Source organism: Phaenicophaeus curvirostris, chromosome 23 (assembly GCF_032191515.1).
Source record: "Phaenicophaeus curvirostris isolate KB17595 chromosome 23, BPBGC_Pcur_1.0, whole genome shotgun sequence".
Lineage (NCBI taxonomy): Eukaryota > Metazoa > Chordata > Aves > Cuculiformes > Cuculidae > Phaenicophaeus > Phaenicophaeus curvirostris.
In genome coordinates this window covers 2,954,825-2,977,821 of record NC_091414.1, presented here as the reverse complement: position 1 = coordinate 2,977,821, position 22,997 = coordinate 2,954,825, and the positions used below count along the sequence as shown (strand labels likewise).

Genomic DNA, 22,997 nt, shown 5'->3' with positions numbered 1-22,997 from the left:
CCCCAGTCCTCCTGGGGTGCTGGAGGTTGGGAAGTTCTGCACGGGGGATGTAGGATTGGATGGGAAGAGCCTGGCTGAAAGGACTTTGTGTCAGAACAAGGGGTCAGTGTTTATAGCAGAGGTCCCAGACCGTTCTCCTCTCGTTTCCTTGCTCATCCTGGGTGGCTGCAGGAGCGGAAAAGCTGACGGCAGAGCAGTTACTTTAGCAGAAACTGCTTGCGGTTTTCCCAATCCTAGATCCTGGCTGTCGCTCCTGCAGCTGCAGAAGGGGCTGCCTTGGGGCAAACTCCCCATCTCTGCTAGGAGAAGGACTCTGGCTGGTGATGGTTTCCAGCAGCATCCGACACATCTCACTGGGAAAACAACCCTCCCAGCTCCCCAGTGCCTTCTCTTGGCCTGGTGTCGCGGTGTGGGGGTGTGTTTTGGGGTGCTCCTGGCCCCAGCTTGGTGGGAGAGGGGGTTTTGGGGCTCTCCCGGTCCCAGTCTGATGGGAGACGGGGGTCTTGGGGTACTCCTGGTCCCAGTTTGGTGGGAGAGGGGGGTCTTGGGGCTCTCCTGGTCCTAGTTTGGTGGGAGAGGGGATCTCAAGGTACTCCTAGTCCCAGCTTGGTGGGAGAGGGAGGCCTTCGGGTACTCCTGGTCCCAGTTTGGTGGGAGACGGGGGTCTTGGGGCTCTCCTGGTCCCAGTTTGGTGGGAGAGGGGGCTCTTGGGGTACTTCTGGTTCCAGTTTGGTGGGAGAGAGGGGGTCTTGGGACTCGACTGGCCCCAGCTTGGTGGGAGACGGGGGTCTTGGGGTATTCCTGGTCCCACTTTGGTGGGAGAGGGGTGTCTTAGGGCTCTCCTGGTCCCAGTTTATTGGGAGAGGGGGGTCTTGGGGCTCAACTGACCCCAGCTTAGTGGGAGAGGGGGTCTTGGGGCTCTCCAGGTCCCAGTTTGGTGGGAGAGGGGGTCTCGAGGTACTCCTGGTCCCAGCTTGGTGGGAGAGGGAGGCCTTCGGGTATTCCTGGTCCCAGTTTGTTGGGAGAGAGAGGTCTTGGGGGCTCGCCTGGTCCCAGTTTGGTGGCGGGGGGGGTGGGGGGGTGGGTGTCTGGGGCCTCTCGCAGTCCCGCCGCTGCCCTGCGGCCTCCGGCCCCGCTGCCCTGCGGCCTCCGGCCCCGCCGCGTCACCCAGCGGAGCCCCGCCCGGGGCCGGGGAGGAGCCGGGGCTGGAGCGGAGGAACAGCCGGTACCGGGGAGGGGAGGTGGGGGAGCTGTCAGTGCCGTTACCCGTGCCAGAGACGGGGAGCAGGACTGGGGGAGCCACTGGGACCAGTACCAGGGACTGGGGCTGGGGGAGCCACCGGTACCGGTGCCGGGGAGGGGGAGCAGGACCAAGGGAGCCACTGGGACCAGTGTCAGGGACTGCGGGAGCCACTGGTAGTGGTGCTGGGGAGGGGGAACAGGACCAGGGGAGCCACTGGGACCAGTACCAGGGACTGGGGGAGCCACTGGTGCTGGGGAGGGGGAGCAGGACCACAGGAGCCACTGGGACCAGTGCTGGGAATGTGACCAGGAAAGCTGCTGGTATTAGTACCAGAGGGCGGGAGCAGGACTAGGGGTGACGCCGGTGCCAGGGAGTGGGGCTGGGGGACCCTCTGGTGCCGGCCCTGCTGCTGGTCCCAGTGCCAAGCCAAGGATGGACCAGTCGGTCGCCATCCAGGAGAGCCTGGGCGACGCGGCAACCTGCCGGATCGTATCCTTTGCCCCGGGTGGGATTTGCAGGGAGGCTTGTGGGGGGAAACTGGGTTCCCGCTGGACCCACTTTTCCTTGACCCCCATCCGCAGGCGGTGCAGGGCGTCCTGGCTGGTGGGGAGCGCGGCGGGAGCCGGCTGCTGGGCTTGGTGCAGAGCGATGGAGAGCATGCGTAGGTGCTGAGGGCATCGTGGGGTGATGCTGGAGGGTCCTGGTGGGGAAAGGGTCTGCGGGAAAGCCAGGCGCTTGGCAGGTGTCCTGCTGGCTTTGGAAACCACCTGGAAAGCTGTTCCCATCCAAAAGACTTTGTACTGGGGTGGAGTCCAGTCGGGTAGCAATGTGAAGGCCTTGGCATTTCTCTTCCCATTTGTTGTGGATGGTGATGAGGAAAGCCCAGTGCAAGGTCCTGTGCTTGGGGCACAACAACCCTGTGCAGCTCCAGACTAGGAGAAGTCTGGCTGAAGAGCTGCCTGGAGGAGAGGGACCTGGGGGTGTTGGTTGACAGCAACTGAACATGAGCCAGCAGGGGCCCAGGTGGCCAAGAAGGCCAATGGCATCTTGGCTTAGATCAGACACGGCGTGACCAGCAGGGCCAGGGAGGTTATTCTCCCTCTGGACTCGGCACTGGTGAGACCGCTCCTCGAATCCTGTGTTCAGTTCTGGGCCCCTCACCACCAGAAGGATGTTGAGGCTCTGGAGCGAGTCCAGAGAAGAGCAACGAAGCTGGTGAGGGGGCTGGAGAACAAGAGGAGCGGCTGAGAGAGCTGGGGGTGTTTAGCCTGGAGAAGAGGAGGCTGAGGGGAGACCTCATTGCTCTCTCCAACTCCCTGAAAGGAGGTTGTGGAGAGGAGGGAGCTGGGCTCTTCTCCCAAGGGACAGGGGACAGGACGAGAGGGAATGGCCTCAAGCTCCACCAGGGGAGGTTCAGGCTGGACTTTAGGAAAAAAAATTCCCAGAAAGGGTCACCGGGCACTGTCAGAGGCTGCCCAGGGAGGGGGTTGAGTCACCTTCCCTGGAGGGGTTTAAGGGACGGGTGGATGAGGTGCTGAGGGACATGGGTTAGTGATTGATGGGAATGGTTGGACTCAATGATCTGGTGGGTCTCTTCCAACCTGGTGGTTCTATGATTTTAAGGGGCTGTCGTGTTTTGCCAGTAACACAAATAAAGCCGTATTTCAACAATGGGGTAAGTGGGCAGGTGGGCACGTGGTGGAGAACTTGCTCTGGGCTTCGTGCTAGCAGGCACTGCGGGCTGGGCTGGGGTCCATACCACCAGAGGTGCCAGAATCGAGGAGGTGCTGCCTCCGTGTCTGCTTCGTGCTTGCAGGATCTATGTGTACACTCACCGGCGAATGGCCATCACGGCTGAGGATGTCTGGCTGGAGAAGGTCATCCCAATCACAGAAGGGTTTGCAGTGGAAGAAGGTACTGACACACTTCATCCTTCCCCCTGTACTCAGGATTGGTGAGGCTGTGCCTCTAATCTCGGGTTCAGTTTTGGGCCCCTCACTACAAGAAAGACATTGAGGGGCTGGAGTGTGTCTAGAGAGGTGGAATGGAGATGAGGAAGGGGTTGGAGAACAAGGGTTATGAGGAGCGGCTGAGGGAACTGGGGCTGTTTAGCCTGGAGAAGGAAAGGCTGAGGGGAGACCTCATTGATCTCTGCAGCTCCTCAAAGGAGGTTGGAGCTAAGTGGGTGCTGGTCTGGTGTCAGTGTGGTCTGCAAGCCCCGTTACTCAGCTTTGTGACTGAACTCTGTTTCACTTTCACAGTTGTGCTTGACAGTGACCTTCATGTTGTCGGTGAGTTGGGTTGTTGCTCAGTGCCTAGCGGGTGGGCATTCCTGCTCTCAGTGGGGCTGTTGACCCAGGAAGCTGCTGTTGGGACCTCAGTGTGCTGTTTGCCTTGATTGTGTTCATGCTAATGAGCATTGCCACCAAGTTCAACTGAAGGAACAGTTCTTTCAAATGCTTTTAAACTGCTACTGGAAGATTCATTATTGTCACTGAAGAGAATCATAGAGTAGCTTGAGTTGGAAAGGACCTTAAAGATAATCCAATTCCAACCCCTCTGCCATGGGCAGGGACACCTCCCAGTGGATCAGGCTGACCAAGCCCCATCCAACCTGGCCTTGAACACCTCCAGGGATGGGGCAGCCACGACTTCCCTGGGTAACCTCTTCCAGGTCTTCCCCACTCTCATTGTGAAGAAATTTCTCCTTAGTCCAGTCTAAATCTGCCTCTCTCCAGTTTATCCCCATTGGCCCTTGTCCTGTCGCTACAAGCCTTTGTAAATGGTCCCTCCCCAGCTTTCTTGTAGGCTCCTTACAAGAACAGAAAAAAATTATTGTAAATGCTGGTTTTATGTTTTGAAATGGTATTCTGTGAAACGTGAGAAAGGACCACGATAAGAAAGCACGGGGAGCCTTGTTGCTGAGGTCTGTGTGCAGGCACCAGCAGTTGTAGGGTGGAGAAGGAGCTTGGTGCCTGAAGGCTCATCCGCACTGACCACAAGAGCTTTCCTTCTCCCAACATCTTTAGGCTCCGATGTGACCATCCAGATAAGTTCCGAAGACGATCGGCTCATGGTGCGGTTGCCGTTTGGTTCCCACACGCGCACGTTCCTGCAGGAGGTCGCTCGGTGCAGCCCAGGTACGAGCAATCCGCACTCCGTGGCCGCGGGACTGGGGCTGGAGCAGGTGGCATTTGGTGTCCTGGTGGAAGAGTGGCGTCGGCCTCACTGCTGATGTGGGAGTGTGATGATTCCGTGTCGTCCGACGGCTCTGGAGCGGGGATCTGTGTGCTGACTGAGTGGTTGCAAGCGCTGCAATAAGCAGTTGGCTGCTTGCATGATCATAGAATAGTTTGTGTTGGAAGGGACCTTAAAGATCATCCAGTTCCAGCCCTCTACCATGGGCAGGGCCACCTCCCACTGGATCAGGGGCTCCAAGCCCCATCCAACCTGGCCTTGAACCCCTCCAGGGATGGGGCAGCCACCACTGCTCTGGGCAACCTGTTCCAGGGCCTCCCCACCCTCATAGTGAGGAAATTCCTCCTTATGTCTAGTCTAAATCTGCCCTACAGATCCTATCACTACAAACCTTTGTGAACAGCCCCTCCCCAGCTTTCTTGTAGCCCCTTCAGGTACTGGAAGGTCGCTCTAAGGTCTCCTTGGAGCCTTCTCTTCTCCAGGCTGAACAACCCCAACTCTCTCAGCCTGTCCTTGTACGGGAGGTGCTCCAGCCCTTGGCTCATCTTTGTAGCCTCCTCTGGACCCTTCCAACAGCTCCATCTCCTCCTTATGTTGAGGATTCCAGACCTAGACACAATTGAGGTCTCACTGGAAGGGTTGGACGTGGCCAGCACAGGGGGCGGAGCCAAAACGAGGGGCGGGGCCAGAGCAGAAGACAGTGTTGTGATTGGTGGAACCACGAAGGGGGCGTGGCCAGAGCTTGGAGGGCGTGGCCAACACAGGAGTCTGTATCATGATTGGCTGAGCACGTGCTGTGGGGGCGTGGCCAACGCGGAAGGGAGTGTCTGAACCGGTGGGGTTGGGAAGGGGGCGTGGCCAGAGCTTGGGGGGCGTGGCCAACACAGGAGTCTGTATCATGATTGGCTGAGCACGTGCTGTGGGGGCGTGGCCAACGCGGAAGGGAGTGTCTGAATCGGTGGGTTGGGAAGGGGGCGTGGCCAGAGCGGGAGGGGCGTGACCAGCACAGGGTTCTATTAGGTGATTGGTGGAGGCGGTGCGAGGGGGCGTGGCCTGGATGGGCGGGGCGAGCGGTGGCGCCGAGCGGCGGCGATGTCCGCGGGCGGGCGGCCGCGCCGAGGTGAGCGCGGGGCCGGGAGGGGCTGGGGGGGCAGCTGCGGGGGCCCTTCCCGCGGGCAGGACGGGGCAGGACGGGCTTGGGACACTGGGGATCGCGGCCTCGCCCGCCCGGAGCGCCGCAGCCCGCGGGGGCTCCGCGGGTTCGCTGCCCGCGTCCCTCCTCGCGCCCCGGGAAGCAGCCGCTTCCCCGCGGGGTCCGTGCGGCGGGACCTGCCTTGTCCCTCCGCGTCCCGTGTCCCCGTCCCACCTCCTTCCGTGCCCCCGTCCCTCCCCGTCCCGTGTCCCCATCCCTCCCCGTCCCTCCCCATCCCATTCCATCCCATTCCATCTCTCCCCGTCCTTCCCCATCCCATTCCATCCCATTCCATCCCTCCCCATCCCTTTCCATCCCATTCCATCCCATCCCTCCCCATCTCGTGTCCCCATCCCATTCCATTCCATTCCGTCCCTCCCCATCTCGTGCCCCCATCCCATTCCATCCCATTCCGTCCCTCCTCATCCCATTCCATTTCTCCCCGTCCCTTGTCCCCATTCCTCCCCATCCCATTCCATCCAATTCCATCCCTCCCCATCCCTCCCCATCCCATTCCATCCCTCCCCATCCCGTGCCCCCATCCCTCCCCATCCCATTCCGTCCCTCCTCATCCCATTCCTTTTCTCCCCGTCCCTTGTCCCCATCCCTCCCCATCCCATTCCATCCTTCCCATCCCATTCCATCCCATGCCTCCATCCTATTCCAACCCTCCCCATCTCTCCCTATCCCTCCCCATCCCATCCCATCTCTCCCCATCCCGTGCCCCCATCTCTTCCCGTCCCATTCCATCCCTCCCCATCCTATGCCCTCCGCTGTCTCCCTCTGTGCACCTGGAAGGGACTTGGAGAGCTGGAGCAACCCCTGGAAGTCAGGGTGGGATGCAGAATCCCACCTGCACCGCCCTGAGCTCACCTGCCTTCTTTTGCAAGGCTGGGCTCCTCTCCGTTCAGGAAGGCGCCGTTCGGTATCGCTGACAGTCCTTCGCTTTATTTCCGTGTTTATCGGTAATTAAAAAAGAGATGAACTTTGTCTTGGAGGCCGCGGTGCGGGAGGGGTCTCCGGGGCACCCTTTGGGGTTGGGGTCAGCTCGTGCCTTGGTGCTGAGTGGGACACGTGGGCACCTCTGCGAGCATGGGAGTGAAACGCAGCCTGGCTCCTTCAGCTGGGTGGTTGGTTCTACCTGGAGCATTTTGAACGACGAATCCCTTGGGAAGTCCTACTCCTATCAGATCCTACCTTTGAGCTTTGGCAAGGCTGCCCTTCCAAGGCATCATTGTGTTTTCTTAGAGGAGCCTAGGGACCTCTCTCTTTCCCCCTCCCTTGTATTAGCAGAAGAAAACTCTCTCTGCTGTCACCTGGGGCCTTTTGGAACGCAAACTGATAGAGAGTGAGGTTATCCAGGCAAAGCTCTAACTCGTTCTGTCCTTAAATGAATGTGGATACGCAGTTAACAACTTTCATATGGTGTAAATGCTACCGTTTGCTAGCAGAGGGATATGAGTTCGTTGGACCTTCTGAGAATTAAGGCTGGCTAACGAATGAGAGCATCTGTCAAGTCTTCTTTCAGGGTGCTTTGCCCTGTGTGGTTTTTGTTCACAGTTTTGGTTGTGGCCCCTGCCTAGCATCCTGCCAGTGTGCACACGCGTGCAGTCGCCTCCCCAGCTGCAGCCTTGCTTCGTGTGGAACAGCAAACGCCACAAAATTACTTCCCTCCAGCCTGGAGCAGCCCAGTCCCCCATGGACAGTGCTTAGATGTTCGTTAAGGGGTTGAGGGGCATGGTTTGGTGATTGATTGGTTGTTTAGCCTGGAGAAGAGAAGGCTGAGGGGAGACCTCATTGCTCTCTACAACTACCTGAAAGGAGGTTGTGGAGAGGAGGGAGCTGGGCTCTTCTCCCAAGGGACAGGGGACAGGACAAGAGGGAATGGCCTCAAGCTCCACCAGGAGAGGTTTAGGCTGAATATTAGGAAACAAAATTTCACGGAAAGGGTCATTGGGCAGTGGCAGAGGCTGCCCAGGGAGGTGGTTGAGTCCCCTTCCCTGGAGGGGTTTAAGGGACGGGTGGACGAGGTGCTGAGGGACATGGGTTAGTGATTGATGGGAATGGTTGGACTCGATGATCCAGTGGGTCCTTTCCAACCTGGTGATTCTATGATTCTAAGTAAGGAGCAGGCTGGCTGAGACTCGTATAACTAATGACAAGGCTAATTGAATTCTCCCTTTTGAACACTGCGCCTGGATCCTACTTTACCAGAATGCTGCTGTGTGACTGCACATTTCTAACAAGAAGGTCTTTATTACTGCTTAAATCTCATTTAATTGCAAATCCTGTCGAATTCGGGCCGTGCATATTATGCTGTTCCCTAATTACTGCACACAGCTCTTAATTTCTGTGCCCAGTTCAATTATGGAATGAGGGCATGATCTGCTGAAACATTCTACACGAGGTCACTAACATATGATCCTTTTGGTTCAAGCAGGCTGCATCCAGGTAGAATCATAGAATCACAGAATCACCAGGTTGGAAGAGACCCACCAGATCATCGAGTCCAACCATTCCCATCAATCACTAAACCATGTCCCTCAGCACCTCATCCACCCGTCCCTTAAACCCCTCCAGGGAAGGGGACTCAACCCCCTCCCTGGGCAGCCTGTGTACCTTCGTCTGAAGGAAACAACCCTTTTCCAGGGCTAATCTTGCAGGAGAATCCTAGCTAAAACTGATTTCTGCTAAAGAGGTTAGAATGCAAAAGTGTGAATTCCAATCTCTGGATTCTGTAGCAGCACAGAGTGGGGGACATCATCCTTCTGTCTGGGTAACAAAGCCTGAGCTGTTTCTCCCTCCCTGTTGAAACAGAAATAGTTGTTAAAGTGAAAATTGAGTAGGTTCTTGTCACTGTCTTGATGAAATCCATTCTTCCTTGGGAAAATGTGCAGATGTTCAGGTAGCACTGATTACTTAACGCCTGTGGAGCTCCAGCTTGGTGAGAATCCGCATCCCAGAGCTGCCCCTGCTCCTGCACAATTCTCCATGGCTTTGGCTGTGTGGGTTGCAGTGAGCTTGGAGTGACGCATTCCTCTGATAAATCCTCTTACACCATCTCTATTCACAGAGGAGAGGTTCTCCAAGCCCAGAATAAGGCCACTTCTTGTCAGCTTGTTTATATCGCAGCGCTTAGGTTAAAGCACTTCAAGTTCTGTTTCTGGCTTGTGCTTTTGTCCTGGAGAATGTACTCGGGGAGCAACAACATCTTAGCTATTCTGGATTGTGCTCTCTCAAGGAGAAGCTCAGCTAAATAAATAGAAGCTTATCATCTTAAGAACAGTTTCTTTAGAGCCATTAGATTTGTGTGTTCAGTGGTGTAGGCTGAGACTGCTGTTTGTGTGTCTTACACACAGAGATTCCCACGTAGAAACCTCTTTTTTTAACTGCTGTTTTGCCCCTTGTAGGAGCTGAATGTTGTAACTGAAACAAAATGCGGAAAGACTGGTCAAGTTTCACTAACATAGTGTGATGTGCTCTGTCTCACCCGTATTTGGTTATATTTGCATGGTAGCAGCCCTGTTATTTTGTTAGGAATGAGCAATTTGCATTGAAGCACTTGTTTCTGCCAGGGTACGATGGGTTTGTGTGGTGACTCTATGCTCACCCTTTATTCCCAAGTTGGTAGAAGACCTTTAAATGAGAGGATTTTAGTTCATCCACCTGCTTTTTCTTTCTTTCTTTGTACACTGTCTTCCTTCAGAAAGGCAAACCCTGTTATTAACATACATGTTTTGGATTCCTAGGAAAGAAACAACTGGATTTTGTGCTACTTAAGTCCTGGTTTGGCTTAGCCAGGAGGGAGAGTCAGCAGCGAGCAGACAGGCAGCACCAGTAGCTTTTCCTCTGGAGGGGAAACCGCATCACCACGGAACTGTCAAAATAAGCTCAGTCTATCAGATAACTGAAAGAGAGCCTGTGGGCACTTTGTTTTTCTGCACAAAGCTAAATTGTATTCTGCTCACAGGTTTCTGCCAGTATTTGCATGCAGACGCCGATAAACTAAAGACGACTTTGTGTTTAATATGAAACTTTGTTGTTTTTTTTATTTTCCAGAAGCGGTTGACTCTGATGGCATCAAACAGAATGGAAAAAAGCTTGCAGGTAGTCAGAACCGGAGCCACGACAGCACTGATAAAAGTGCTTCCAGGTAGGGGGTTTCTCGCAGCTCATGTGGAGTTGGTGAATCATAGAATCACCAAATCATAGAATCACCAGGTTGGAAGAGACCCACCGGATCGTCAAGTCCAACCATTCCTGTCAAACACTAAACAGCAGCTGAAGGGAGCGTTGTGCCCATCAGCTCTTTGAGGAAGGTCTAGAGAGGAGTGTAAGTGGTGAGAATGTTTCTTTGTTGGTTTAGCGATGCAGAGCTTCTCCGTGTAGTGACAGTAAATAGAGGTAGCAGCGAAGTTCTGGTACCTCTAGATTGGGTGAAATGCAGTAGGCAAATTCTTGATGCTTTGGTGTCCAGAAGAATTAAAAGAAAGCGTAGAGAGCTTTCTCCTTGTCCGAGCTTCCTGGTTTTCAGCTGGAAACCGACTGGGGAAGTTGGTCTCTGGTGCCAGCGTGAGGTCTGTGCACGCAGCGGTGCTCGAGCAATCTTGTGGCTGCGTTATCTCGTTCAATCTGCCAAGCCACCGTGTCGGTTGCAGACCCAGAGGCGGTGGGGTCTGGAGCAGAAGTTGGCAGCTTCTAGAGAAGAAGATCTGCAGATGCTAGGTAGGAGATAAAAGGTTCTACATAAGCTGCCAAGACTCAGAGACGGCCCTGCTCAGCCCCTATTTGGGCACATTCTTGCTGTTCAGCAGGACGGGACCTGCTGGCATTGTTTATTTTGAATTCAGAGAGCTCTGGCTCAGGGCCACCCGGTCTCATAGATACTCTTCCAACGTTACAGTTTCTTTTTCCAGTTCCCAGGACCCTGCTGCACATCCTTCAGAGCCTGCCTGCCTTCTCTCCTTGGCACTGGTGCGCAGGTTGTTGACCTCAGATTTGTATCGTCCACTTGCTCGTGGGAACTCCCAAGCTGTGGCACTATTCCTGTTTCAAAGGGAGTTTGCAGAGCCACCAGGTGCTCCTCGAATCCACCTCCACCCACTCTGCAGCCTCCTTTCTAGGCAAAGCTGGGAGTTTTCCCCCAGGAGGTTTTGTAAACACACGCTTTTTTTTTCATTCTTCTGCTGAGGCCAGAAGGGCTGAGCAGAGGCAGCCAGAGATGAGATTTGCATCTCCTTTCTCCAGTAAGCAGGAGAGATGTAGGCAAGTGAGGCCGTGGCCCAGGTTGCCCAAAGAAGTGGTGGCTGTGCCATCCCTGGAGGTGTTTGAGGCCAGGTTGGATGGGACTAGGGGCTCCTGTTCCAGTGGGAGGTGTCCCTGCCCACGGCAGAGGGGTTAGAACTGGATGGGCTTTAAGGTCCCTTCCAACCCAGACCATTCCATGATTCGATGATCAGCATCTAGGTGGGTGTGAGGCCAAGCTCCAAATCAGCTGCACCAGTTTAGTGAGAACCACTGGAGATTTAGATTACGCTGGTTTTATCTAGAGATCTGAGCTGCTCTAAGAAATACTCATTTCAGCCTTGTTTGCTGATCCCAAACCTTGATGATCTGTCTTTAGTGTAGCAGGCAGATGAATGTGAATCGAGCCCTCGGTGGCAGAAATAAGCTGGTTAGGGTGTGGGTGTCTCCTGGATTCCATCACACAGTTTTGCTTTCGTTTGCAGGCAAAACAAACTCAAAGCTGAAGTGACAAGTGAGATGGTGCGGTCTTCCAGCGTCATGTCTTCAAACAAGGCTTCAATCTTAGCAGAACCAAAGTTTGGACTGAGAGATACTATTGTTAAATCTCAGCTTGTACAGATGGAGGATTCCTACACACACCTCCAGAGCTTCAGGTAACAGTCATTCCTGCTCTTCTCTTTGTAGGGAGTGAGTTATTTAGCATCAGCTGTCAAAGTAACCCATGTTTGCTATTTCATTCAGTGTCCCAGCAAATAGGAACGTTTATAGAAAAGTATGGTTCGTACTTTCCTGAATACATTTCTTTCCTTGTTTGGGAGTTAGCAGGGAAGAATTTCATTCATGTCTCTGTCAAGGCTTGCCTCGTGGTTCTTGTTGAGAAAATGGCCTGATCTAGTGGGAGGTGTCCCTGCCCAGGGCAGGGGGGTAGGAACTGGATGATCTTTAAGGTCCCTTCCAACCCCAACTATTCTATGATTCTGTAATACTGTAATGAAATCATTTTAGGGATTTAAACTTTGTCGCGTTTTCCTATTTCCCCCCGGGAACAGTTGGAATCTGTATCACGTACATGGGTTAATATGAGTGGTATTTCTGCCTGCTCTGCAGTCTGCAGCTCTGGGATGGAGTTGATTTCCTTGCAGGTTTTTTGTTGGGACGTACAACGTGAACGGTCAGTCCCCCAGGGAAAGCCTCCAGCCGTGGCTGAGATGCGATGCTGAGCCTCCAGACGTTTACTGTGTGGGGTGAGTGTCTCTTTCTGGCCTGTCCTTCCAAACCTCGACTCTGGGCTGCTTGCTTGTGACTCCACAGCCTGAGGGTGTTCAGCCAGGACGCTGCAGCTGAGGGATGTTTGCTTTGCCTTGTCCCGTCACCCTTCAGAGCTCGTGTTTGCATCACCTAAAAGGGCTGATATTCTGGTAGCGTTTGGCCTCCGATACTGCAGCGTTACAGAATCTTTAATGCTATTCAATTTAATACTAGCACTAATTCAGTTTTACACCTAACAAACCTCTAAAATCAACATAACTGAGTTCTGAGTTATAAATTTAGTTCTTTCCCAGAGGGGAGGGCTGCGGAGCTCTAAACAAGTGCATGCATCCATGGGTTCCTTCCTCTAACTCAGTTTCCAGGAGCTTGATCTGAGTAAAGAAGCCTTCTTTTTCAATGACACGCCGAAGGAAGAAGAGTGGTTTAAAGCTGTAACTGATAGTCTTCACCCAGATGCTAAATATGCAAAGGTAAATGTCTTTTTTGGGGTTGTTTGGTTGTGGAATCATTTTCCACTTGGGCCTCTTCTTCCCTCTGCTCTTTTTTGTCCTCAGCTGCTGTGTCTTCCAGAGGCTCATTGTCTGCAGGCTTTTTGCTTGCTCAGAAGTGCTCTAGGGGTGCCAAAGGTAGTTCTGCTGCGCAGGCTGTGGGACTGGAGATGAGAGCTAAGCATCTACTCATCTGGATGAGGGGATTGAGTCAGTTTGCAGATGACACCAAACTGGGTGGGAGTGTGGATCTGCTGGAGAGCAGGAAGGTTCTAAAGAGGGACCTGGCCAGGCTGGATCGATGGGCCAAAGCCAATGGGATGGGGGTCAACAAGGCTCAGCATCAGGTCCTGCACTTGGGCTACAACAACCCCAGGCTTGGGGAAGAGCAGATGGAAAGCTGCGTGGTGGAAAAGGACCTGGAGGTGCTGGTCGGCAGCAGCTGAACATGAGCCAGCAGTGTGTCCAGTCTGTGTCCACAATGCCTGCTGGAATGAGTTGGGAAGGAATCTTGGCAGGGATACTGCTCATGTTTGGCTCCTGCTCCTGAGCTCTGCCTTGTCTCTTGTCGCTGTTGTTGAAGGGAAGCTTTTTCCATGGACTTTGTCTGTGCTGTAGGGTTTGCTTTGGGCTTCAGCTTCATTTACTGGGGTGCTGATCCTTGGCTCCTCCCTGCTGCATGCTGAGGGATGTTTGCTTTGCCATGTCCCATTCAAGCCTGTGTAGGGTGAGCCCATTGGATGAGCCAAGAACTCTCTTTTTCTTCATCTGTGTTTTGGTGGCCCGTGTTCTGGGCTGGGGTGACGTGCCTTCTCTCATCAAACCCCTCCCATCCTGGGATTTAACGGAACGGGATCTGTTTTTCAGGTGAAACTTGTGCGGCTGGTGGGAATCATGCTCCTGTTGTATGTGAAAGCAGAGCTTGCTTTGAACATCTCCGAGGTAGAAATCGAGACTGTAGGAACTGGAATCATGGGGAGGATGGTAAGAAGGGGTGAGATTTGGAAGAGCCCTGGAGAGCCCCTCTCCTTGGATATACTGATTATTCCTCCAGCTGCCTTTAACAACACACAGTCCTGTCCCTGTGCCCGCTCGGGGCGCTGATGGGGGGATCAGCCGTGTGCTCACAAAGGCTCAAGGACCTGCTGGGAGAGCTTCCTCCACAGGCTTTTCTTTCCCACTCTACGTGGAGCTGTGTATGGCTCTGTTCTCATGTGATTTTGGTGCTGGCTCTGTGCAAATAACACAAGGAAACATGAGTAGAAGAAACATGTCCATCTAGATTAGTTTTCCTGATGAGGACTTCCTGGCCTCCTGCCATTCCACGTCATTGGAATGGAGCCTGTGCCTTTTGAATGTAGTTCTGTGAACATTTTTGATCAGCTGAGCCACGTGCTTCCTCTCCCATTTATGATTTTGTTATGCTTTGTGTTGAAAGATCCATTACCGATTTTAATTTCCATCTGGATTAGTTAATTCCTGAATTACAAACTGAGTTCCATGTGCTTGCTTGCTGTGTGCAATCATCACATGAATTAACTGACATGAATCCATGAAGCTGTTATCACTAATTAGCGTTTTCAGCCTTTTCCTTCCTCTGCAATTAAATAGTCTGCCTGAAGGTCTTCTGGCTTGTCCACTGCTAGTGACTCATTTGCGGATTCATCTGTTGTGTAGAAGCTTCTGACCAACGTCTTTGTCTTTATCTTCCAGGGGAACAAAGGTGGTGTTGCCATAAGATTTAAATTCCACAACACCAGCGTCTGCATTGTGAATTCTCACCTTGCAGCTCACACGGAGGAATATGAGCGGAGGAACCAGGACTTCAAAGACATCTGCTCTCGGATGCAGTTCTGCCAGTCGGATCCAAACTTGCCCCCTCTCACTATTGGCAAACACGAGTATGAGTTACATCTGACTCTCTGAATCGCTGCATGTGGCAAGGAAGAACCTTCTGAGTGGACTGGGGTGTGAGGTTCTCTCAGTGGAGGTGGGAGAAAGGGTGCTCAGTGTTCAAATTGTCAGCTTAGAAGGTCCAGGAGAGTTTTACCGTAGAGCAGACATTAGGAAAAAATGTTTTGCTGTGAGGGTGGGGAGGCCCTGGCCCAGGTTGCCCAGAGCAGGGGTGGCTTCCCATCCCTGGAGGGGTTCAAGGCCAGGTTGGATGGGGCTTGGAGCAACCAGATCCAGTGGGAGGTGTCCCTGCCCATGGCAGGGATGGAACTGGATGGGCTTTAAGGTCCCTTCCAACCCAAACCATTCTGTGATAGCATTGTGACTTCCACCTTGTGCTCCTCCAGGCTTTGCTTAATGTTCAAGTATGAAGTGGGAATGCATCGATAATCCATGTTGATTCCCCAGATGGGTTGTGAGTTTTGGCCAGTGTGAACTATTAAAAGTACCAGTTACTAAGAGGTAGCAACAAACATGCAGAACAGGAATTCAAACCAGCAAAGGTAGAAAAGGTCGCTTCTTTTTTCAAGTTTTCACTCTTGTTTTCTGATGGGGCAGCAGACACAGCATCCACCTGGTCCTGTTGAGATAAGAGGAGCTGATGGGTGGTCAAAGTGCTTCCTGGCCAATGTGCTTTCCAGATGTCTCCAAGCCTCGTCGCAGACTTGTGCTGTGCGTTCTCTTTCAGTGTGATCTTATGGCTGGGTGACCTCAACTATCGGCTGGAGGAACTGGATGTAGCAAAAGTGAAGCAGCTGGTAGATAAGAGAGAGTTTCTAGAGCTTTGCCGATACGACCAGGTACTGATGTCTCTCCCTGCCTGCTGGTGGTGCTGAGGGTGTTGGTCCTTGGCTTCCTCAGGGCTGGGCATCTCCCTTTTGGCCCAGATGGGAATTGTGCTTAGTGAAAATTATTATTGTCTCGATTTCTTTCACAGCTAAAGAGGCAAATGAATGCAAACGCAGTCTTTGAAGGCTTTACAGAGGGAGAGATTTCTTTCCAGCCAACATACAAATACGATGCTGGCTGTGATGACTGGGACACAAGGTACCATGATTGTCTCCTGTGATGTGTGATGCTACTCACATCTGATGTTATCATTGAGGGCAGTGAAAACAAAGCTAAAAGGAATTGCAGCTCTGAGCTTATTGTGATTCCTCTCTGGCTCCAAAAAATGCTTTTAGTTTACAGCCATTTATATTGCTTTTCTTCCACTGCTGTTTGTCACACATTCCTAATCTTTTTCTCAAGAGGAATCGATTGAGTTTCTTCTTAGAGGTGACAAAATTCAGGAGTCATTTTAGTTTCATTCCTTTCTGGCCCAGGTTGCCCAGAGCAGTGGTGGCTGCCCCTTCCCTGGAGGTGTTCAAGGACAGGTTGGATGGGGCTTGGAGCCCCTGATCCAGTGGGAGGTGTCCCTGCCCATGGCAGAGGTGGAACTGGGTGGGCTTTGAGATCCCTTCCAACCCAAACTATGCCATGATTCTTTAAATGTGGAGCCCAAGTTCTTATCCTTCATGGTTCTTATGGTCAAAAATGTCTCTGAGTATTGTTTTATATATTAGTTTTGTCAAAAGAACGAAACAATTGCATCTCTGAAGCAGTAGGAAGCGTGTAGAGATGCAGGTAGAGACCCAACAGCAGATACAGAAGATACAGAGGCACCTAAGAGCAATCAAACTTGGTATAAGCACTCAAAGAAGCTGTGGAAAATACAGCTTTGATAGACCCAGCTCCAGGCAACACTGTGTCTCTGGGAGAGCAGGATTCTGCCTCGTGTCGTTCCTCTGCTTGAACTGCTGTTTCTACCTCTCTTTTTAGTGAGAAGTGCCGCGTTCCAGCCTGGTGTGACCGGATCCTCTGGAAAGGGCAGAACGTTGCTCAGCTGAGCTACCGCAGCCATATGGCTCTGAAGATCAGTGACCATAAGCCAGTTAGCTCTGTGTTTGATATTGGGGTAAGTGCGTCAGTGCTGAAGGAAATCACTCTGCTGACCTCCTCCTGCACAGGGTGGGGAAGGAGGTGGAGGGTTTCCCTCTGCTCCTGCTTTTGTGGCATCCACAGAGAACAATGGCTTAAAAAGTGGGCTCGATAAGATGTGACAGGGATGTTGTTCACACTATGGGTTGTGTTGGTGCCTCAGTTAAGCAGAATAACAAACATCTGCAGAGGTGTTTTCAGAAGTGTTCTTTTTTTTTTTTCTCTTATTTTCTTAATAATTTGCACAGAATCCTGCAGTGATCCTACATTAGATGGATTTAAGACCCAGGGGTCTGGTCCAAAAAAGTGGAATATTTTGTCTTTATGGCTTCAGGCTGCTCCAGGGGAGGTTCAGATGGGGCAACAGGAAAAAATTCTTCACCCTAAAGGGTTATCAAGCCCAGGAAGAGGCTGCTAAGGGAGGTATTTAAAAGATGGGTAGATAAAGTGCTTAGAGATACGATTTAGTCATGGGCTGGACTTGAACTTAAAGGTCTTTTCCAACCTAGAGATTCAGGACAAAAATTCTTCACCTAAAGGGTTATCAAGCCCAGGAACAGGCTGCTAAGGGAGGTGATTGAGGTATCCCGGGAGGTATTTAAAAGATGGGTAGATAAAGTGCTTAGAGATGTGATTTGGTCGCGGGCAGGTATGGCTGGACTTGATCTTAAAGGTCTTTTCCAACCTAGTGCTGTATCACTGACAACACACTGGAGCCTGTGGTCAGCTTCTTCTGATCATGAGCTGATCTCATGCTAAGGGGGTGATTCCCTTGCTCATTCTGGATCCTGTTGGATCCCGAGGAGGTCTTGTAGTGTTCCAAATGGCTCCCTTCGTTTCCTTTGTTGTCTACGCTGATGCAATCAAACGGCCTCATGGGTGTCGGGCTGGGTTACAGAATGCTGGTAGGTGCAGCGCGTGTCCTTTTCAGGTGAAGGTTGTGAACGAGGAGCTCTACCGAAAAGCCTTTGAGGAAATAGTCCGCTCCCTGGATAAGCTGGAGAATGCCAACATCCCCTCGGTGACCCTCTCCCAGAGAGAGGTAGGAAATGTTCCTATGCAGTGACCGCTGGAGAAACCGGGCAAGCGTGAACCCAGAAGGGTATTCCATCAGCAGAAGTACATTAGATGGATTTGGAACCCATGGGTCTGGTCCAAAAAAGTGGAATGTTTTGACTTTACGGCTTCACACTGCTGCAGGGGAGGTTCAGATGGGGCAACAGGAAAAAATTCTTCACCCTAAAGGGTTATCAAGCCCAGGAACAGGCTGCTAAGGGAGGTATTTAAAAGATGGGTAGATAAAGTGCTTAGAGATACGATTTAGTCATGGGCTGGACTTGAACTTAAAGGTCTTTTCCAACCTAGAGATTCTATGATTTCCAGATGTACTCTGTTTACAAGCCCCAGAAATATCTGGTTTTGTTCAGCTGGAGATAAATTGCGTTCCCAGTACCAGGACGAAGCGTGTTAGTCCCTGAGGAGAGAGGGAGCAGAGGGGTGCTTTGTGGCCTTGTCTTCTTGGAACATAAAATGCAACATCTGAAGGATTTGGAGAAGGTCACAAACCAGCGTTTGCTTTGTGTGTCGGGGATTCCAGAAGATAAGCAAAGGAGACACTTGAGGCTACAGCTTCCTTGTTCTTAGCTGTCATTGGGTTCTTTGAGGGCAGCGTTTGCTTTAAAGGGCTCACTGATGCAAACAGCTCCAGCGTGCAGAGTAAGCAAATGTAATCCCCGTAATCCTAGAAGAGACGGGGTGTGGGAGCCAAGAGGGTTGGTCTGGGCATCGTGCTGCTTAATGATTAAACCGTGGGACAGGAGTTGCTGCTGGTGCTTGGTGAGGTGGAACCGGCTGCTGATGCTGACTGCTGTTTTTTTCCAGTTCCATTTTGAGGATGTTAAATACATGCAGCTGCAGGTGGAGAAGTTTACAATCCGCAATGGACAAGTGCCTTGCCAGTTCGAATTTGTCAGTAAACCAGACGAGGAAACCTACTGCAAGGAGTGGCTGATTGCTAACCCCAGTAAGGGCTTTCTGCCGTCAGGTGAGCTCTTATTGTTCATCTCCTGTTAACGAGCTAAAATTGTCACCTTCTGCCTTAGTTCTCGCTGTTGTTTTGCGAATGCTGTGTCTGAGTTGTGCCAGGGGAGGTTTAGATTGGATGTTAGAAAGAAAATCTTCACTGAAAGAGTGGTGAAGCATTGGATGAGGGTGCCCAGGGCCTTGGTGGAGTCTCCATCCCTGGAGGGGTTCAAAAACCATGTAGCTGTGGTGTTTGGAACGTGGTTTAGTAGACATAGTGGTGTTGGGCTGATGATTGGGCTGGATGATCTTAGAGGTGTTTTTCAACCTTAATGACTCTATGATTTGCAGTCTTATTGGTTTACTGCCTTTTTTTTTACTGAGCATGGGTTTTTAATCATCTTTCGGCAGATGCTGAGATCACAATTGACTTGGAGGTGTTTGTTAATAAATCAACAGCGACGCGCTTAAACTCTGGAGAGGAGAAACTTGAGGATATCTTGGTCTTGCGTCTTATCAGGGGGAAGGATTATTTTCTCTCTGTAACAGGCGACTACCTGCCAAGTTGCTTTGGATCTCCCATTCATACGCTGTGTTACATGAGGGAGCCGATCCAGGACATGTCGGCAGAATCCATTTGGAAACTTGTGAGTTAAAGACAAGATTATCTTCTGAACCCATGAGAACCCATAAAATTAGACATTAAGTCCTGTTTCTTGCTGAGGAGCTTTCCTCTACTTCCTGATCCCTAGCCTGAGAACGCTGATAGAGCTCATGCAGCATCTTCAGCTTTTTCAGAGCTGAGTAAGAACTTGGCTAGCTGCCTTTTATTTTTTTTTCTTTCCCCATCCCACTTCTCCCTCTCTCAGACCCTGATGCCACTAGAAATGAGTGAGGATGATGTTGAAGCTGAAAAGCCCATGGACATTCCCAAGGAGCTGTGGATGATGGTGGATCACTTGTACCGCAATGCTTCCCAGCAGGTTGGCAGTGCTCGTACTGGAAACCCAGAACGGTTTTGTTTGCGTTAGGTTTAGTTTTGAAGAAGATAATGGCAGTCAATAATGGTACCGGTAGTGACAGTCAGCACTAACTGTGGATGTTTAGGCAGTGGCAGAGAGAGAGTAAGTGATCCTGGTACCCCAGGTTGCACTGTTCCGTGATGACGCACAACAACCCTGTGCAGCTCCAGACTAGGAGAAGTCTGGCTGAAGAGCTGCCTGGAGGAGAAGGACCTGGGGGTGTTGGTTGACAGCGACTGAACAGGAGCCAGCAGGGGCCCAGGTGGCCAAGAAGGCCAATGGCATCTTGGCTTGGATCAGAAACGGCGTGGCCAGCAGGGCCAGGGAGGTTATTCTCCCTCTGGACTCGGCACTGGTGAGACCGCTCCTCGAATCCTGTGTTCAGTTCTGGGCCCCTCACCACAAGAAGGATGTTGAGGCTCTGGAGAGTCCAGAGAAGAGCAACGAAGCTGGTGAGGGGGCTGGAGAAGAAGAGGAGGCTGAGGGGAGACCTCATTGCTCTCTCCAACTCCCTGAAAGGAGGTTGTGGAGAGGAGGGAGCTGGGCTCTTCTCCCAAGGGGCAGGGGACAGGATGAGAGGGAATGGCCTCAAGCTCTGCCAGGGGAGGGTCAGGCTGAGCATTAGAAAAAATTTTTTCACGGAAAGGGTCATTGGTCCCTGTCCGAGGCTGCCCAGGGATGGGGTTGAGTCACCTTCCCTGGAGGTTTTTAAGGGACGGGTGGACGAGGTGCTGAGGGACATGGGTTAGTGATTGATGGGAATGGTTGAACCCGATGATCCAGTGGGTCTTTTCCAACCTGGTTATTCTATGATTCTATGATGCCTCATGTGCGTGTGCATCAGCCGCTGTCCTTCCACACTGGTCTCTGCTGCCTTGCCACAGCCTTTTAGAGCTGATCATGGTGGGATTTGTGCTAGAACCTACCAGTTTAGAGAGATTTGTCCAGCCAGATGATAACAACATTGCTCTATTTACTCAATTCTCTTTCCCTTGAGAGTGACTCATGGTCTGTTCTGCAGGAGGATCTGTTTCAGCAACCGGGCCTCAGATCTGAATTTGAGCAAATTCGAGATTGTTTGGATAAAGGAATGCACGACACCCTCCGTATCCTTTCCAACTGATGTTCGGATGGCTCATTGTGCCTTAGTGATCAAAGCTGGAAAGATTTTATCAGTCCTTTATACTCCACCGTGGTTTTAAATCCCCATCTCTGTGGGGTAACCGAGGTCGGCAGTTCCTCCTAGTTACTCCTGGTACGAATGCACCCACCGAGTCCTTGCGATGCCGATGAGTTACGCAAGAGTCCGACTGCCAACGGAAACAGCTTTCCATGTGGCGTCAAGTGATTTAATTCAAAGCTGTGAACAGTAGGAGGAGCGCTCGGAGTCTGAAACCGAGATGAATGTACTAGCAAAATAGATGACGCTGTGCTTGCCTCTTCCTTAACCATCTGTGGGTCAGTTGGCAGCAACCACTCGGTAGCAGAAGCCCTGCTGCTCTTCCTGGAAAGCCTACCAGAGCCTGTCATCTGCTCCAGGTTCTACAGCAGCTGTTTGGAGAATGCAGACAACTACATGCTAAGCAGCCAGGTACTGCGGGCTTTCTGTCCCTTCTGGATTTGCTCTCAGAAATTCAATAATCTAATAATAGAAAGGATCTAGAACTGCTGCTTCTTGGTTATTAAGAGCTGATTCTGTTTGCAGACAGGGCAGATGTTGGTGGTAGATAAATTGAAGACATTGCTAGATCTTCAGCATAAATGTTGGGTTTTCTCTCCCTCCTCAGATTCTTTCTAACCTGCCATGGTGCCATAAAAATGTGTTTGAGTATCTGATGGCTTTTCTTCGAGAACTACTGAAAAATTCAGGGAAGAACCATTTGGATGTGAATATTCTTGGTAAGGCGAGTAAAATAACCATTCTGTTCAGAGGGGCTTTGCAGGTTGAGTCCCCTTCCCTGGAGGTGTTTAAGGGACGAGTGGACGAGGTGCTAAGGGACATGGTTTGTGTTTGATGGGAATGGTTGGACTTGATGATCTGGTGGGTCTCTTCCAACCTGGTTATTCTATGATTCTATGAAATGCAGTCTTGGCCCCTGCTGCTTGGAAGCAGTTAATAACAAGCAAACAGCCCACAGAAAACCAGTCCCTACAGTAGCCTGAATGAAGTTGTGAAGGGGTGTGGAGATGCCAGGGTCGTCTGGAACAGGTCCAGAGGAGGCTACGAGGATGTTCTGAGGGCTGGAGAACCGCCCATAAGAGGACAGGCTGAGAGAGTTGGGGAAAAGAAGAGAAGGCTCCCAGGAGATGTTACAGCGACCTTCTAGTACCTGAAAGGGCTACAAGAAAGCTGGGGAGGGACTGTTTACAAAAGTTTTTAGTGACAGGATGAGGGGCCATGGGGATAAACTGGAGAGGGGCATATTTAGACTAGACTTTTCTTCTCTTGCAGCCAGCATATTTGGTGGTTTGTTACTCCGACCTCCTCTTGGACGTCCTGCGCCTGATATAACTGAGAAGAGGAAAGCTCAGCAGTTTATCCAGCAGTTCCTCTTGAGAGAAGACAATTTACCATGAAGTTCAGACACAGCTAATCTGTTTTTTAGACATGAAATTACTGTAAAACTAGTTTTTTTGTACAGTATACTGGTTTCTTTTTAAAAATATCACAGTATTTTATACAATCTGTTGCTTTTGAGGGTACAGATCAGGCAGCTTGGACCAGGCGTCACCCTTTAAGCTGCACGCCGTGTCAGATTTCTAAATAAGCTGTATGTAGACAAGCTAAACTATAAAAGCTGATATTTACAGTGTATTTTATTTAACTTGTATTAAAATCCAGAATTTTTAAGTCTTTGTTATTTAAATTAAAAAGGATCCTGGTCCCTATTTTCAGCCTGTGTTTGGTGAGGGTGGGTTTAGGCTCTTGGTTCACGGGCCCAGGGGAGACCTCATTGTGGGAGGAGGAGGGAGGGAGGGAGGAGAGAGGAGGAGGAGGAGGGAGGGAGGAGGGAGGGAGGAGGAGGAGGGAGGGAGGAGGGAGGGAGGAGGAGGAGGAGGGAGGGAGGGAGGAGGAGGAGGAGGAGGGAGGGAGGAGGAGGAGGAGGAGGGAGGGAGGAGGAGGAGGAGGAGGGAGGGAGGGAGGAAGGAGGAGGAGGGAGGGAGGAAGGAGGAGGAGGAGGGAGGGAGGAAGGAGGAGGAGGAGGGAGGGAGGAGGGAGGAGGAGGAGGAGGGAGGAGGAGGAGGGAGGAGGAGGGGGAGGGAGGAGGAGGAGGGAGGAAGAGGAGGAGGGGGAGGAAGGGAGAGGGAGGGAGGAAGGGAGAGAGAGGGAGGGAGGAAGGGAGAGAGAGGGAGGAAAGAGGAGGAGGAGGGAGGGGGGAAGG

The 22,997-nt window shown here is 51.8% G+C and overlaps 1 protein-coding gene across 4 annotated transcripts; it reads left to right on the top strand.

Annotated features, from left to right (window-relative positions):
• Positions 1-1,585: 1,585 nt before the first annotated feature.
• On the top strand, positions 1,586-22,465 carry INPP5B (inositol polyphosphate-5-phosphatase B). 4 transcript variants are annotated; one of them, XM_069875341.1, is made up of 22 exons: positions 1,586-1,732; positions 1,825-1,904; positions 3,060-3,157; positions 3,505-3,534; positions 4,273-4,383; positions 9,693-9,786; positions 11,363-11,533; positions 12,023-12,124; positions 12,505-12,619; positions 13,505-13,621; positions 14,351-14,538; positions 15,279-15,390; positions 15,528-15,637; positions 16,412-16,547; positions 17,502-17,612; positions 18,452-18,614; positions 19,004-19,239; positions 19,462-19,575; positions 20,636-20,720; positions 21,078-21,205; positions 21,402-21,513; positions 22,067-22,465. In XM_069875341.1, exons 1-22 carry the CDS (start codon positions 1,676-1,678, stop codon positions 22,189-22,191), a joined length of 2,595 nt encoding a protein of 864 aa, XP_069731442.1. In that variant the 5' UTR covers positions 1,586-1,675; the 3' UTR covers positions 22,192-22,465. The 4 variants fall into 4 exon arrangements, with proteins under 4 accessions (XP_069731442.1, XP_069731443.1, XP_069731444.1 ...); XM_069875342.1 differs by having other exon boundaries at positions 1,825-1,908; XM_069875343.1 differs by lacking the exons at positions 1,586-1,732; positions 1,825-1,904; positions 3,060-3,157; positions 3,505-3,534; positions 4,273-4,383 and adding an exon at positions 5,508-5,561.
• Positions 22,466-22,997: the final 532 nt, after the last annotated feature.